The sequence below is a fragment of the Pimephales promelas genome, chromosome 6 (genome assembly GCF_988280905.1).
Source record: "Pimephales promelas chromosome 6, fPimPro1.hap1.1, whole genome shotgun sequence".
In the NCBI taxonomy this organism is placed as follows: Eukaryota; Metazoa; Chordata; class Actinopteri; order Cypriniformes; family Leuciscidae; genus Pimephales; species Pimephales promelas.
The window spans coordinates 34,874,902-34,888,722 of NC_142774.1; the positions used below are offsets into that span (position 1 = coordinate 34,874,902).

The window sequence follows — 13,821 nt, forward strand, 5'->3', positions numbered from 1 at the left end:
CTTGAAGGCCTTAAATTGTTGAAAGTAGTTTTGTAGATGAATACAGTTGATTTTCTACTCATGAATTCACAAAACTGTTTTCTGTGTTTAGTTAGTCAGTGGGTGATTAGGGCCAGATAGCAAAGCAAATGCAGCCAACAAGTTTCTTTCTTTCCTTCATTACTCCATTCCTTCCTTCCTTTCTCCCTCCCCCTTCCTTCCTTCCTTCCTTCCTTCCTTCTTCTTTCCTTCCTTCTTCCTTCCTTCCTTCATTCCTTCCTTCGTTCTTCCTTCTATCTTCCCTCTTCATTCCTTCCTCCTTCCCTCTTCCTTCCTTCCCTTTTCCTCCTTCCTTCCTTCCTTCCTTCCTTCCTCTCTCCCTTCCTTCGTTCCTTCCTTCCTTCCTTCCTTTCTTCCTTCCTTACTCCATTCCTTCTTTTCTTCCTCTCCATTCCTTCCTTCCTTCTTCCTTCCTCCTTTTTCCTTCCTTCCTTCCTTCCTTCCTTCCTCCCTCCCCATTCCTTCCTTCCTTCTCCCTCCCTCTTCCTTCCTTCCTTCCTTCATTCCTTCCTTCATTCCTTCCTTTGTTCTTCCTTCTATCCTCCCCCTTCATTCCTTCCTCCTTCCCTCTTCCTTCTTTCCCTTTTCCTCCTTCCTTCCTTCCTCTCTCCCTTCCTTCTTTCCTTCCTTCCTTTCTTCCTTCCTTACTCCATTCCTTCCTTCCTTCCTTCCTTCCTTCCTCCCCATTCCTTCTCCCTCCCTCTTCCTTCCTTCCTTTCTCCCTCCCCCTTCCTTCCTTTCTTCCTTCTTCCTTCCTTCCTTCCTTCCTTCATCCCTCCCTCTTTCTTTCTTTCTTTCTTTCTTTCTTTCTTTCTTTCTTTCTTTCCTTCTTTCTTTCTTTCTTTCTTTCTTTCTTAGTAGATAGATAGTAGATAAAATATAAGCTGACACTACCGTTCAAATAGGTTTGTGAGATTTTTTTAATGGTTTTGAAAGAAATCCCTTATGCTTAGTATATATATATATATATATATATGTGTGTGATTTTGGTCACTATGAAATTCCCTTATTTCCATTTGTGTTACTGTATTTCATAGTACTTATGACTTATTGTTCTAAACTACCATTCTTAAAAATGGAAAATACTAAGTAGACAAACAAAAAAAAAATACCATGGCACATGTCTATAGAAATATGTCCAAATACTATGGTAACAGCATAGATTCCTAGCGATGTTACTACTTTGGTTGGTGATTGGTCATTGGCACAGACACACACACAGAGAGAGAGAGAGAGACATTCTATGTCTGTGTTAACAGGGAACGAGTAAATTGAATCATGACATTTAGGATCAGCAAGTTTATTTAAAAGGTGAAAGAATTTGTGAGAAATGAAGTGTGATAACAGTAAACTGAATGTGTTGTCAGGTCACAGTAACCAATAAAGAGCATGTTTTGATGAAGATGTATCCCTACAGCTTCAATGTGACCTTTATGAAATCTAAACCACTGCAGGATGGCAGAGCTGCCTGTTTTACACTCCTTAGCTGGAAGCTGCAGAGAATATGTTTAATAAGTATTCAGTTATTTAAAAAAAAATCCATAATTTTCATTCCGTCACCCTGATATTTGAAGCCTATATGTCAGTCTGAACAGTTCTTATTGATAAAAATGACCAGATCCATTAGGATCTTTGTGTGGTGTTATTAATCGTTCAGATAGAAATAAAATAGCTTCTATTTTTTAGGATCCCCTGGTTCGCCCTTGCACACCTCAGTCACAAAATCCGCTTCGGCTTTGACGCTTCATTGGTCAGAGGGCGTAGAAGGGGCGGGACCCGTCACGGGATATGTCATTGAGGCTCGTCCATCAGGTAAGCAGCAATTCATTGCCCATCTGCTTACTTCAGATCTACCCTTGACTTTTCAATCGGTCTTGTAAAACCAGGCTTATTCTCGATTAACCTTCCTCTTCTCACTTCCACCTCTTCCATCTTTCTCCTCCTTACGCTCCCTTTTGAAATCTTACCTTTTCAGATGAAGGATTATGGGATACATTTGTCAAGCATCTCCCACCTGGAAGCTTCTCGTACACCATCAGTTTGGACCGCCTACGTTCAGGTGTGGCCTATGAATTCCGTGTCATCGCGGTCAATCGCTTGGGCTACGGCGACCCCAGTCAGCCTTCCACCGCTATGTCTGGTAATCTTCCTCATTATATATCACACCACTGTGGCTTACTGGACAATTGCAAACAACAACCGATTCAACAGACTGCACATCTGTCCCATAGCTTTGTTTTTGTTTACAACAAATTAGATATGGCATTTATAATGACTCCAAACTATATTGCATACTTCATCAATTCATGTTAAAGGTCATTTTACAGTTTAAAGTATTAGTATGGACATTAGTACACCATTTCAGTGTAAAGTGTCTATTTAATTGATGATGTAGAGCGCTGTATACTCACTCTGCGGCCTCTGCTGCCATCTAGTGTCACACTGCAAATTCACACACATAAGGAACAAGGTTGAAATGTACAGTAAAAACAGTAATATTGTGAAATATTATTATTAGACTGATTTAAACTTTCTATTTTTATAATTTTTTAAAATGTAATTTATTCCTGGGATGATAAAGCTATATATTCAGTATCATTACTCAAGTCTTCAGTGTCACATGATGCTTCAGAAATCATTCTAATATGCTCATTTGCGTATTATTATCAATGGTGAAAAGAGTTGTTTTGCTTAATATTTTTGTGGAAACCACTTTTTTTAATTTAATATTTAAAATGTAATTTATTAAATATTTAAATAAAGTCTATTTAAAAGGTGAAAGGATTTGTGGGAAATGAAGTGTCATAACAGTAACAGTTTAAATTTAATATTTAAAATTTATTTTTTTATACGTTTCAACATTATAAATGTCTTTACTGTCACTTTTAATAAATTTAATGCATCCTTGCTGAATAAAAAAAAGAAGAAAATACAGTAGTGACCAAAAGTCATGTCTGACCTACGAAAATTGGCTTCTTCACACTTTATCCAAACTTCTTATTAAATGTTTTGTATTTATATTGTGAAGTTGCACCTGGAGTGTAAAACTAATGTACGCATTCAACGTTTTAATTGCATCACTTGTCATGATGCAATGAAACACACCAAATTGTGTGGACGTCGTTTTTTGGCCAAGTGGTCATCCCAATCTTTCATAGCCTATAATTCTATAAATCATTAGTGTTTGCTATATTACTAGATGTTATTTTGTGAGTTTCAGTGAAAATGGCCAGAAGCAACTGTGATAAGTCATGCAGGTCTTCCAATGAAGCTCAACTTGGGAAGAAGTTGAGGAGGATTGGAAAGAAGTTAAGCACGACACATGCGTAAAGTTTAGCGAGCCAGTGCCCAGAGGAATGTCTGCTGAAATATTAATAACGGATTACATTGTAGTCCGTGTATGCTTTATTTCCTGTGGGCTTTTTGTTTTTCTATGCCTTTTTTTGCATAACACAATAAAACCATATTTAAATATATGCTGGAGTTTCCCTTTCTTGACAAATAGTTTTGTCATTTTAATACCAAGTTTAATGTATTCTTCCACCCAATTTAACATACTCCTCACATTTTGATTGATTAATAGAACCTGAAGTGTCATTAAACACAAATATTGTTCAAATGTTTCCTCCGGACATTACTTTTCACTGTACATATATATTTTATTCCCTCATGTATGTACAGTAATATGAACAATAATGCAGTATTATTGTCTGTTGTTGTAGCTCTGTCTGAAACGCCTTTCTATGAGGAGTGGTGGTTCCTGATCGTCATGGCGTTGATCAGTCTCATTCTCATCCTGATGGTTGTGTTTGGTTTGCTGCTGCTCGGACAGAACAAGAAGTACAGGAGCTGTGGAACAGGTGAGACTTTCTTAGATATAGATATATTAGAATAGGTATAGAATATTATAAAGAGAATTGATCATATTCTTGTGTTTCGCTTATATAGATAGATCTCGTTCTAACTTATGCTGTACGATCACTGTAACTTATGGTATTATCGCTGTTCTTTTGCTTCCTAGACAATTTCTGGAAGTCTTTTTAAAGAATCTAAGTGTTTGTAGTTGCTCCAATTCAGTCATTTGTGTAATTTTTGGGGAATGCTGTAAAATAAAGAGAATATAGTTAAAGGAGTAGTTCACTTTTAAAAACACTTTTGCTGATAATTCACTCACCCCCATGACATCAAAGATGTCCATGTCATTCTTTCTTCAGTCGAAAAGAAATTAAGGTTTTTGATGAAAACATTCCAGCATTTTTCTCCTTATAATGGACTTTACTGGGAACCAAACGGTCCAAGGTCCAAAAGACAGTTTCTGTGCAAACTGCAAACTGTTCAAAGGGCTTTAAACGATTCCAGATGATGAATAAGGGTCTTATCAAGCAAAACGATCACTCATTTAAAAAAAGTAATAAAAAACGTTGTTTTATAAGCACAAATGCTCGCCTTGCTCTGTTCTGTGATGCACGTTCGTGACTCTCCTGTTCGAACTCGTTCATCAGAATGAACAAATCTTTTTTCGAGTCATTTGGTTCATTCAACGGACATAATGAACGAAATGACTCGAAAAAAAGATAAGATTTGCACTGAAACTGAAACTGTCTTTTGGACCTTGAACCGTTTGGTTCCCATTGAAGTCCATTATTTAGAGAAAAATCCTGGAATGTTTTCATCAAAAACCTTAATTTCTTTTCGACTGAAGAAAGAAAGACATGGACATCTTGGATGACATGGGGGTGAGTAAATTATCAGCAAAAGTTTTTTAGTTTTTTTAAAGTGAACTACTTCTTAAATCGGTCAACACATCCCAGTGTTTGTTTGCTTAACATGGATGTGATTCTTCCCACAGGAAAGCACATCACTACGGTTGAAGAGTCTGTAACCCTTGACAACGGCGGCTTCACGGCCCTAGAGCTGAACAGCAGACATTTGAACGTGAAGAGCTCTTTCTTAAAGAAGAATGGATCAAGGTGTGGTTTCATCTGAACTGCTGTTTATAATAATCAAATTATGGTAATATAAAGGCTAGTATTACAGTAGTTGATGGAAATAGACTCCATGCATCGACTAAAAATCACTTTGACACTAGTTTCTGTAAAGTGGCTCAAAGGAGGCGTTAATTCTGAGAAAAGTCATGAAATCTACTATAAAAATGTATTTATCTTCTCATTTCTTCTTTAAATAGCATACATCTTCAGTTTAATTTTAATATGACTCCTTAAATCAAGTCATATTCAGTTTCTCAGATTATATTCAGTGTTTAGTCACAAAAACTGATAATTTAATGTTAAAGGGTCCATAATAAGAGAAGTCTTGCTTTGTTTTTGGTGTCTATTATAGGTGTTCAAAAAATGTTTCATTGTGCAAGCACCTCTTTTCCTAGTCTGTCAGTAATGCTCTGTTTACAGTAGTTCCCGTCTCTATGAAGCCCCGCCTTTAGAAAAGCTCAATGTGCTCTGATTGGTCAGCTTGACCAGTGTGTTGTGATTGGTCAACTTTTTTTTTGTGTACGATTCGGCAGAAATGATTAATATTATGGACAGTGTGACATGTTCAATCCCAGAAGAAATCTCTAGACTGCAATGGAGGCGTTTCCGTTCAGAATCTCCCTTTGGAGTGGAATTTTTTGCTTTGTAACTTCACATGACCTTTTTCATGACCAAAATGCAATAATACACAGTACACACTAAAAAATGTGAAAATGTAATCTTTAACTGCGGTGTTTGGGCCACAGGTCTCCTCCACGGCCCAGTCCAGGTGGGCTCCACTATTCTGATGAAGACATCTGCAACAACTACAATGGGGCTGTTTTAACAGAGAGCACCACCCTCACAGAGAAACCAACTGAGCTGTCTGAGTCAGAGGTAAACACATGATAACACACACAGACACACTGCCATGGGGGTACGAAGGAGTTTTACAGACATCTTTTGTTTTAATAATCATTATCATCAAAATGTTCCAAACCTGTATGAATTTCTTTCTTCTGCTGAACACAAACAAATATATTTTGAAGAAGGCTGGTAACCAAATAGTTGATCGTCTCTAATGACTTTCTTAGTATTTTTTTTTTTAACCATACTATGGAAGTCAATGGTGACCATCAACTTTCTTTTCAAAATATGAAGAGTTCAGATGCAAAAGCCTCTAAATGTCATTTGAAATTTTCTTCAAGAATGTTAATTTTTATCAAGCTTGTATATTTAAGTAAAGTAATTTCACTTAAATGGCAATGAAGATTACCTATGAATTGCCATTTAAGTGAAATTACTGAATTTAAATATACAAGCTTGATAAAAATGATTATTCTAGAAGAGAATTTCAAATGGCACTTAGAGGCTTTTGCATCTGAACTCTTCATATATTTCTTTGTGTTCAGCAGAAGAAAGAAATTCATACAGGTTTGGAAAAACTTGGGGTGAGTAAATGACAGAATTTTCATTTTTGGGTGAACTATCCCTTTAAAAAGTCGTGAACATGATATTAAAATGTTTCCCCTCATGTCATGTACTAACCTGACTTCGTCATAGTCATATTCTATTCATAATGTGAGTCTAATACTGCTTCATAGGGCTTTGATTATGAGGCGTGTCTTAAGCGAACTATGGAAAAAAAAACCCTCTGCACTCAATTGGATAGACCTACAACCAATCAGAGCAAGTGACGTATGTTGAGTGACTCGCTGACAATAGTTGTCAACAGAACTGAACTGCACGCACTCTGGAAAAAGTATTTAAAAGAAAAATCAATGAGTGTTAATGACCTTTGCAGGTGTTTCAAAAAGAATTTAAGGATTCGCGGAGTACTTGCAAACTCGAAAAACATTTTTGAACGAAATAGAAAATGCGAGTTATACGAACAAGTTCTCCGTTTAGAATTAGATCTCGACAATAAAGCCAACAAATCTGCTAGCATTTGTCGGACCTGTATCAACTTTATAACACGATTGGAGCACGACTTGACTGATTTTAATAAATGGAGAGACGACGAAAGAGACCAGGGTGAAGAAGCGTGTTCATTTGAGTCTTCAGAGAAAAGAGACCGGGAGCCAAAATGATGTTTTAATGATGTATTTAATGATGATTTAATTACAAAATGATGAGTAGCATCATCTAATATTTTTTTTAAAAAATACACCGCTTATAATTTCGGTTGCTTCTTTTACTTGGTCTTCCTTGAGTGCGACCAAAGGAGAAACCACAATGACAACTGGCTTTTCATTGCGTCCCATCTTCTTAGCGACCATCGAAGCCAGCTGATAAATTAAACTTTTGCCGAATCCTATAGGAAGGACGGCAAACACATCTTGACGATCGACAAATGCCTTTATTGCAGTTCTCTGTTCGTCTTTTAAAATTAACGCGCTGTTGATTTCTTTCTAAAACAGACGCGATAGCGGAATCTATACATCTCAATTCTCCAGCTGCAGTCATCTTTGTTGTAAACCAGTTCAAACTAAAGGAGTAGTTCACTTTTAAAAAAAACTTTTGCTGATAATTTACTCACCCCCATGTCATCAAAGATATCCATGTCATTCTTTCTTCAGTCGAAAAGAAATTAAGGTTTTTGATGAAAACATTCCAGGATTTTTCTCTATATAATGGACTTCAATGGGAACCAAACGCTTCAAGGTCCAAAAGACCTTGTCCAAAAGTCATGGTCCAAAAGTTTCAGTGCAAAATGCAAACTGTTCAAAGGGTTTTAAAGGATTCCAGACGATGAATAAGGGTCTTATCAAGCGAAACGATCGCTCATTTAATAAATAAATAACAAAGTTTAAGTTTTATAAACTCAAATGCTCGCCTTGCTCTGTTCTGTGATGCACGTTTGTGACTCTCCTGTTCGAACTTGTTTATCAAAATCAACTAATCTTTTTCCGTGTCATTTGGTTCATTCAACGAACGAAATGAACGAGTTGACTCTGGAAAAGATTTGTTCATTTTGATGAACGAGTTCGAACAGGAGAGTCACGAACGTGCATCACAGAACAGAGCAAGGCGAGCATTTGAGTTTATAAAACTTAAACTTTTTTATTTCTTTTTTAAATGAGCGATCGTTTCGTTTGATAAGACCCTTATTCATCGTCTGAAATCGTTTAAAGCCCTTTGAAAAGTTTGCAGTTTGCACTGAAACTGTCTTTTGGACCCTGAACCGTTTGGTTCCCATTGAAGTCCATTATATGGAGAAAAATCCTGGAATGTTTTCATCAAAAACCTTAATTTATTTTCGACTGAAGAAAGAAAAACTTTTTTTTTTTTAAAGTGAACTACTTCTTAAGCGCTCATTGATGACGTGATGATTCCGTAACTGCAGATCATTGTTTAAAGCCCGCCCTGGCAATTTGATTGGCCCGACCATTTTTTTACTGATCATAATTACTCCTCAATGGATCGAGTCCAGACCGAACTTCCTGACCAAAACATGTCATGGGCGGGGTTCGGACTGGCATCCAGGCTAGTCATGTATGGGACTACTCTGTATTGCTACAGTGGCATCGGTAACTTAAAACAACTTTAGGTTATGCTTCATCCATGCCAGTAAGTGTCACTATAAGCCCAAGACCACCATCGTGCCAGTCTGATAAACAAAAACTTTCTTTGTACATCTTTAAACACTCAGGCAACAATTACGTTCATGCTGTAACTTTACTGTCTGCTCTTTTCCTCTCTGGTTTGGACCCGTGCCGTCCCGTCCCCCCTCGTGTAAAGGTGAGCGACAGCGACTACGAAGATGATCAGCCCAAGCACTCGTTTGTAAATCACTACATGAGCGACCCCACCTATTACAACTCGTGGAAGCGGCAGCCCAAAAGCGTGAAGACCGGAGGAGGGTACGAGGAATGTGCCATGACGGATGCAGAGGGGGGGTATTATCAGACTGTGGTGACCCAGCACAGCGTAGGGGGCGTCTACACCCCCACAGGGCAGCCCGCACCAGGAACACGCACTCCAGTTACCGGCTTCTCCTCGTTTGTCTAATGAACCGATGAATTGATACAAACGGGGGAGCCGGTGACGGAAAGTCCGGGACGAATCAAACTGTCGGGAGTAACGACAAAGAATGCTTTTTCACAGAAGTCTCTCGTTTCCCCCGAAGCGTGTATTTTAGGCCTCCTCTCTTCAAGGAAGGGAGGGGGGTGTTGAAGTAACTTATTGTTAACGTGTTAATGATTTTCGGATGGATTTTCGCAGATTAACCATGACCCAGAAGAAGCGGAGACTTTGCACTGTGAGACTCTTTAGCAAGAGGTGGTATTAATTTTAAAGACTCAAAGACCCTCAAAAACGGATGATGGGAATTCCTTTGTTGTGAATTCCCATCCATAGCAACCTTCCGGGATTAGTCGTAGCGTGTGGGCAAACACACGCTTGAGTGATTCATTGAATCCCGCTCTGATCTCCAAAACTCGAAGTTGAAACATCACCGAAAACTTGTACAGTGAGTGGTAGACTGGAACAAAAATGTGTTTTGTGTGTGGTTTATTCTCGTGTCTGGGACGGGCGGCTTCATTCTGGACAAAAAGCAGCACTGAAAATACTGCCTTTGCACACGTATAGCTCTCTCTTAAACCAAAAGTGGGAAAAGAAAGAAAATGTGTGCTCACAGCGGACCGTTTTCTTAGGTTAGCAATACTGTATGTAAAATATTCTGTATGTGTGTATATTTTTAGGATCAATTTTGTACAAAAAAAACACAAAGCGTTTTTACTGTAGAGTAGATTTGTGCCAAGTCGATGTAGTTCTTTAGTGATACCCACAGCGGATCATTTCAGCAAGTCACAATCCACACTGTTTGTTTGACTGGCTTGCAGTGTATGTACAATCCAGTCACCCAGAGAGAGGATAAGAAATGTGGGAATTCGTCCTTCTAATCCAAATATACACAGATTTCTCATCTCAAATATGAACAAATATTTATTGCAGTTTGAAAGAGCATCAGAGCTAAATGGAATACGGTACACGTGATGGTAAAACGGGTGTGTGGAGGTTTTGTTGGTTGGAGTACATCGATGGTTAAAGATATAGGCTGGTAACCAAAAGGTTATTATGAGATAATGAGACCATACAATCTTAACTATGTCATGTGTCGTGTTCAAGTCAATATATGACTTATAAAGTCGAAACTATGATATTAAAAAGTCAAAACTATGACCGTAATTATTATGAGATAAAGTCAAAATTATGAGATTGAAAGGCAAAATTATGTCGAACAATTATTACATGAAAGTCAAAACAGAGATAAAAAGTCAACATCAAAATTATGAGATAAAAAGTCAATATGAGATAAAATGTTGAAAATATGAGATCATAATGGTAACCAAAAGGTTATTATGAGATGATGATGTATTCAAGTCCTGCTGATACCATGCAATCATAACTATGTGATGTGTGTTCAAGTCAATATATGACATATAAAGTCGAAACTATGACATTAAAAAGTCAAAACTATGACCGTAATAATTATGAGATAAAGTTAAAATTATGAGATTGAAAGGCAAAATTATGTCGAACAATTATGACAGTCAAAATTATTGAGTTGAAAACAATTATAACACGAAAGTCAAAACAGAGATAAAAAGTCACGACACCAAGTCGACAAAAGTTAGCATCAAAATTAAGAGATAAAAAGTCAATATGAGATAAAATGTTGAAATTATGAGATCGTAATGTGAGATCATAATATAAGCTGGTAACCAAAAGGTTATTATGAGATCATGAGACCATTCAATCATAACTATGTCATGTGTGTTGTTCAAGTCAATATATGACATGTAAAGTTGAAACTATGATATTAAAAACTCAAAATATGACTGTAATAATCATGAGATAAAGTCAAAATTATGAGATTGAAAGGCAAAATTATGTCGACCAATTATGACAGTCAAAATTATTGACTTGAAAACAATTATAAAATGACAACAAGTCAAAACAGAGATAAAAAATCACGACACCAAGTCATTATAACATCAAAAAGTCAACATCAAAATTATGAGATAAAAAGTAAATATATCGAAAAATATCGATGAAAAAGTCATTTTTTATAATTATATTATAATTATGATTTCGAACTTGACTTTTTATCTATGGAGCTTGAATATAAGAAGTTTCCCTGTATTTTCGACTTTCGACAAGGTGGCATTCATGTGAAACTCATAAGTGTGACCATTCTGACATGACTTGAACGCAACATATGGCTTAAAACATACTCTACGCAAGTATATGAACATGTGTCCAGTTATGCAGTATCGATTTCACACGTTTCGTTCAGAACAGTTTTGTAAAGTATCACTGTGAATAGGTACTACATTTGAATTGACTTTGCAACCATTAAAAAAGTACTATGGGTAGAATGAATGAAATTTGTACATACCACATCCGCCATGTTGTTACTGTCAGGTGACCTACCAGCTTCAGTTATGTCCATTCACAAATCCTCTATTGACAAATAATAAAGTGTCCATCGAATACACACTTCAAAATCTCAGTGGAAATAATAGGTCATCCAGGGACTTTTCGTCTACCATTTTCCAATTCCAAATATTATTCGGACATTTGCTATTCTGTTTTTCGCATACTATAAGGTATAGGGAAGTATTTGATTTCAGACACAGCAGCTGCATCTGAAATCGCGTACTTCCCTAGTATAGTAGGCAAAAAAACTGAAGTATGTCCGAATTCACAGTACTCAGAAAAGAGTCGGCAAAAATTATCCGAAAGACATATTACGTATACCCATGAGGCCACGGGAGAAGATTTGTGAACGTCAGTGAAGCGCAACTGACGCTGGAAGGTCACATGATAATCACAACATGGCAGAAGTACTGTAGTACGTCCAGATTACATTCATACTATGTAGAATGTACTTTTTTAGCGTTCGTGAAGTATTACTTATTTATGCGAGAGTATGCGATTTCGGACCGAGCCAGCATATGTGTCATGGCGGAGTAACACTTTGAAGAGATTGTAACTGCATAAACATCTGCTTGTGTAGAATATGGTTCCATGCCTGAAGAATCGAATTCTATTCTATGCATTTATTGCCATTTAAAACGGAGAAACAGACGAGGACAGATTTCTGCCTGTGTTGAACATCCAGATGGGAAATACCTAATGTTACATCCAAAGATAGAGCTATGCAAGGTGCTATTGATCGGAATGAGTCAGAGAGAGTAATATGCACTTCAAAGCAGGTTGTTAACACTTTGAAAAGTTGTTACTGGAATGTTATGCCTCCTACAGCTGTATTACCCACAATGCATGTTATACAATATGCACCTGAGGGCAGCATAATGGATTTAACTGGATTACTCATAATTAAAATGAGTAAGGGTCAAAAAAGTATGTGCATTGTGACTTTACACTCACGAAAGGAAAGAAAAAAAATGATGTTGGCCTTTAAAAACTCGTATTATTATAGTAATGTGTCACTCTGGATCTTTTATATTTTGCACTGGAAAGCACCACTCACATTCAACTTAAAATCCCCAAATACTGTAGGCCACATTAAGCCACACATGCTCTATAAATGTGACTTTACTCATGACATGAGTAATGTTGTGTTCATATTTTTGCTGCCATTATCCTCCTGGCTGGTATTTTTACTTATAACTTATTGGTGACTAAATGCCCAAAATAGTGTGCTGTGTGTACATGATGCAGACAGCAGAAATATCATCTCTTATGACACATTCACTGATGAGATACGCAGTGGCCCCAAACATATTTGGACACTTAATGATGTGTGAAGGTTTTGCATTACATTTACAGAATTTTTAATAGTATAATGCATTGACATTCATACATTTTTAAGTGTGGTTTAAGTGTCCAACCCCTGGTTTCACAGACTGCTAGTCCCATGCATGCTTCAACTGAAAGCAACTGACAATATGGCAGTGCCGTTGTTTGTCTCAAGATGTGCATCAGTAATGTTTTTATTTTCTAAGGCACATTTAAATGTCCTTATTGAACTAAGGCCTAATCCTGGCTTAATCTAAGCCCTGTCAGTAAAACCAGGCCAACATGTTTTTTTGGCTTACTGTAAGAACACTGTATCACTGTATTCCTGATATCATTGTAGTGCACTTGTTTTACTATGATTAAATGGATGAGATACTCATTTTACAGAAAATGCTCCAATTTCTAGTCTCAAACACTCCATTAAAACATTCTCATGCCGTTCAGCAGTTTTTGTCTTTCAGATCTGATCAGTAGAACGGAAGTGATCCAATGAAATGTGTTGAGGCGGTAGGTGTCATTTTCTGACTTGTTTGCATTGGTTGCTATAGCAATGCAGACGGTTTCAAAGTGAAGTGACTTTTTGTATAAGTGGACGTAAGATGGCAGAATGAAGAGAGCTGTCTCACTGGAAAACTAGCATAATAGTCTGGCAGCAGTGCAGTGAGAAGGCACAAGTGATAGATGGTATATGCAGTTTATTTGGCATGGTAGCTATGTATGCTACATGTTAGCTTAATTACAAAAATCAGATTTTTGATTACATATTATTTATACAATGGCTGTAAATTATTTATAATTCATTGATTCTCCGTTTAGACCTTGTTTGGCATGAGATTTAGAGATTGGCACGGGGTACTTTCCATTGGATCATCTTTCAATGCATATCAAACTAGCTATTATGCTAACTGAAATAAAACCATGCCAATCTATAGGTATGGTGAAGGGTGTGTGATGATGTGGGGATATTTTAATTCCAAAGGCCAACGGAACTTTATCCGGATGCATATTATCCTGGATTCATGAAATAACTGGCCTTTAAAAATAA

General features: G+C 37.0%; 1 protein-coding gene across 3 annotated transcripts in view; it reads left to right on the forward strand.

Annotated features, from left to right (window-relative positions):
• sdk1b (sidekick cell adhesion molecule 1b) overlaps positions 1-13,167 on the forward strand; it is a 269,066-nt gene extending 255,899 nt beyond the window's left edge. For all 3 annotated transcript variants that reach the window (XM_089132480.1, XM_089132482.1, XM_089132481.1), the window contains 6 exons: positions 1,726-1,851; positions 2,015-2,179; positions 3,762-3,899; positions 4,889-5,009; positions 5,774-5,903; positions 8,748-13,167. In XM_089132480.1, the coding sequence (XP_088988606.1) occupies positions 1,726-1,851; positions 2,015-2,179; positions 3,762-3,899; positions 4,889-5,009; positions 5,774-5,903; positions 8,748-9,017 (950 nt within the window). In that variant the 3' untranslated portion in view covers positions 9,018-13,167. The remainder of the gene's footprint in view (positions 1-1,725; positions 1,852-2,014; positions 2,180-3,761; positions 3,900-4,888; positions 5,010-5,773; positions 5,904-8,747) is intronic.
• The last annotated feature ends 654 nt before the right edge of the window (positions 13,168-13,821 follow it).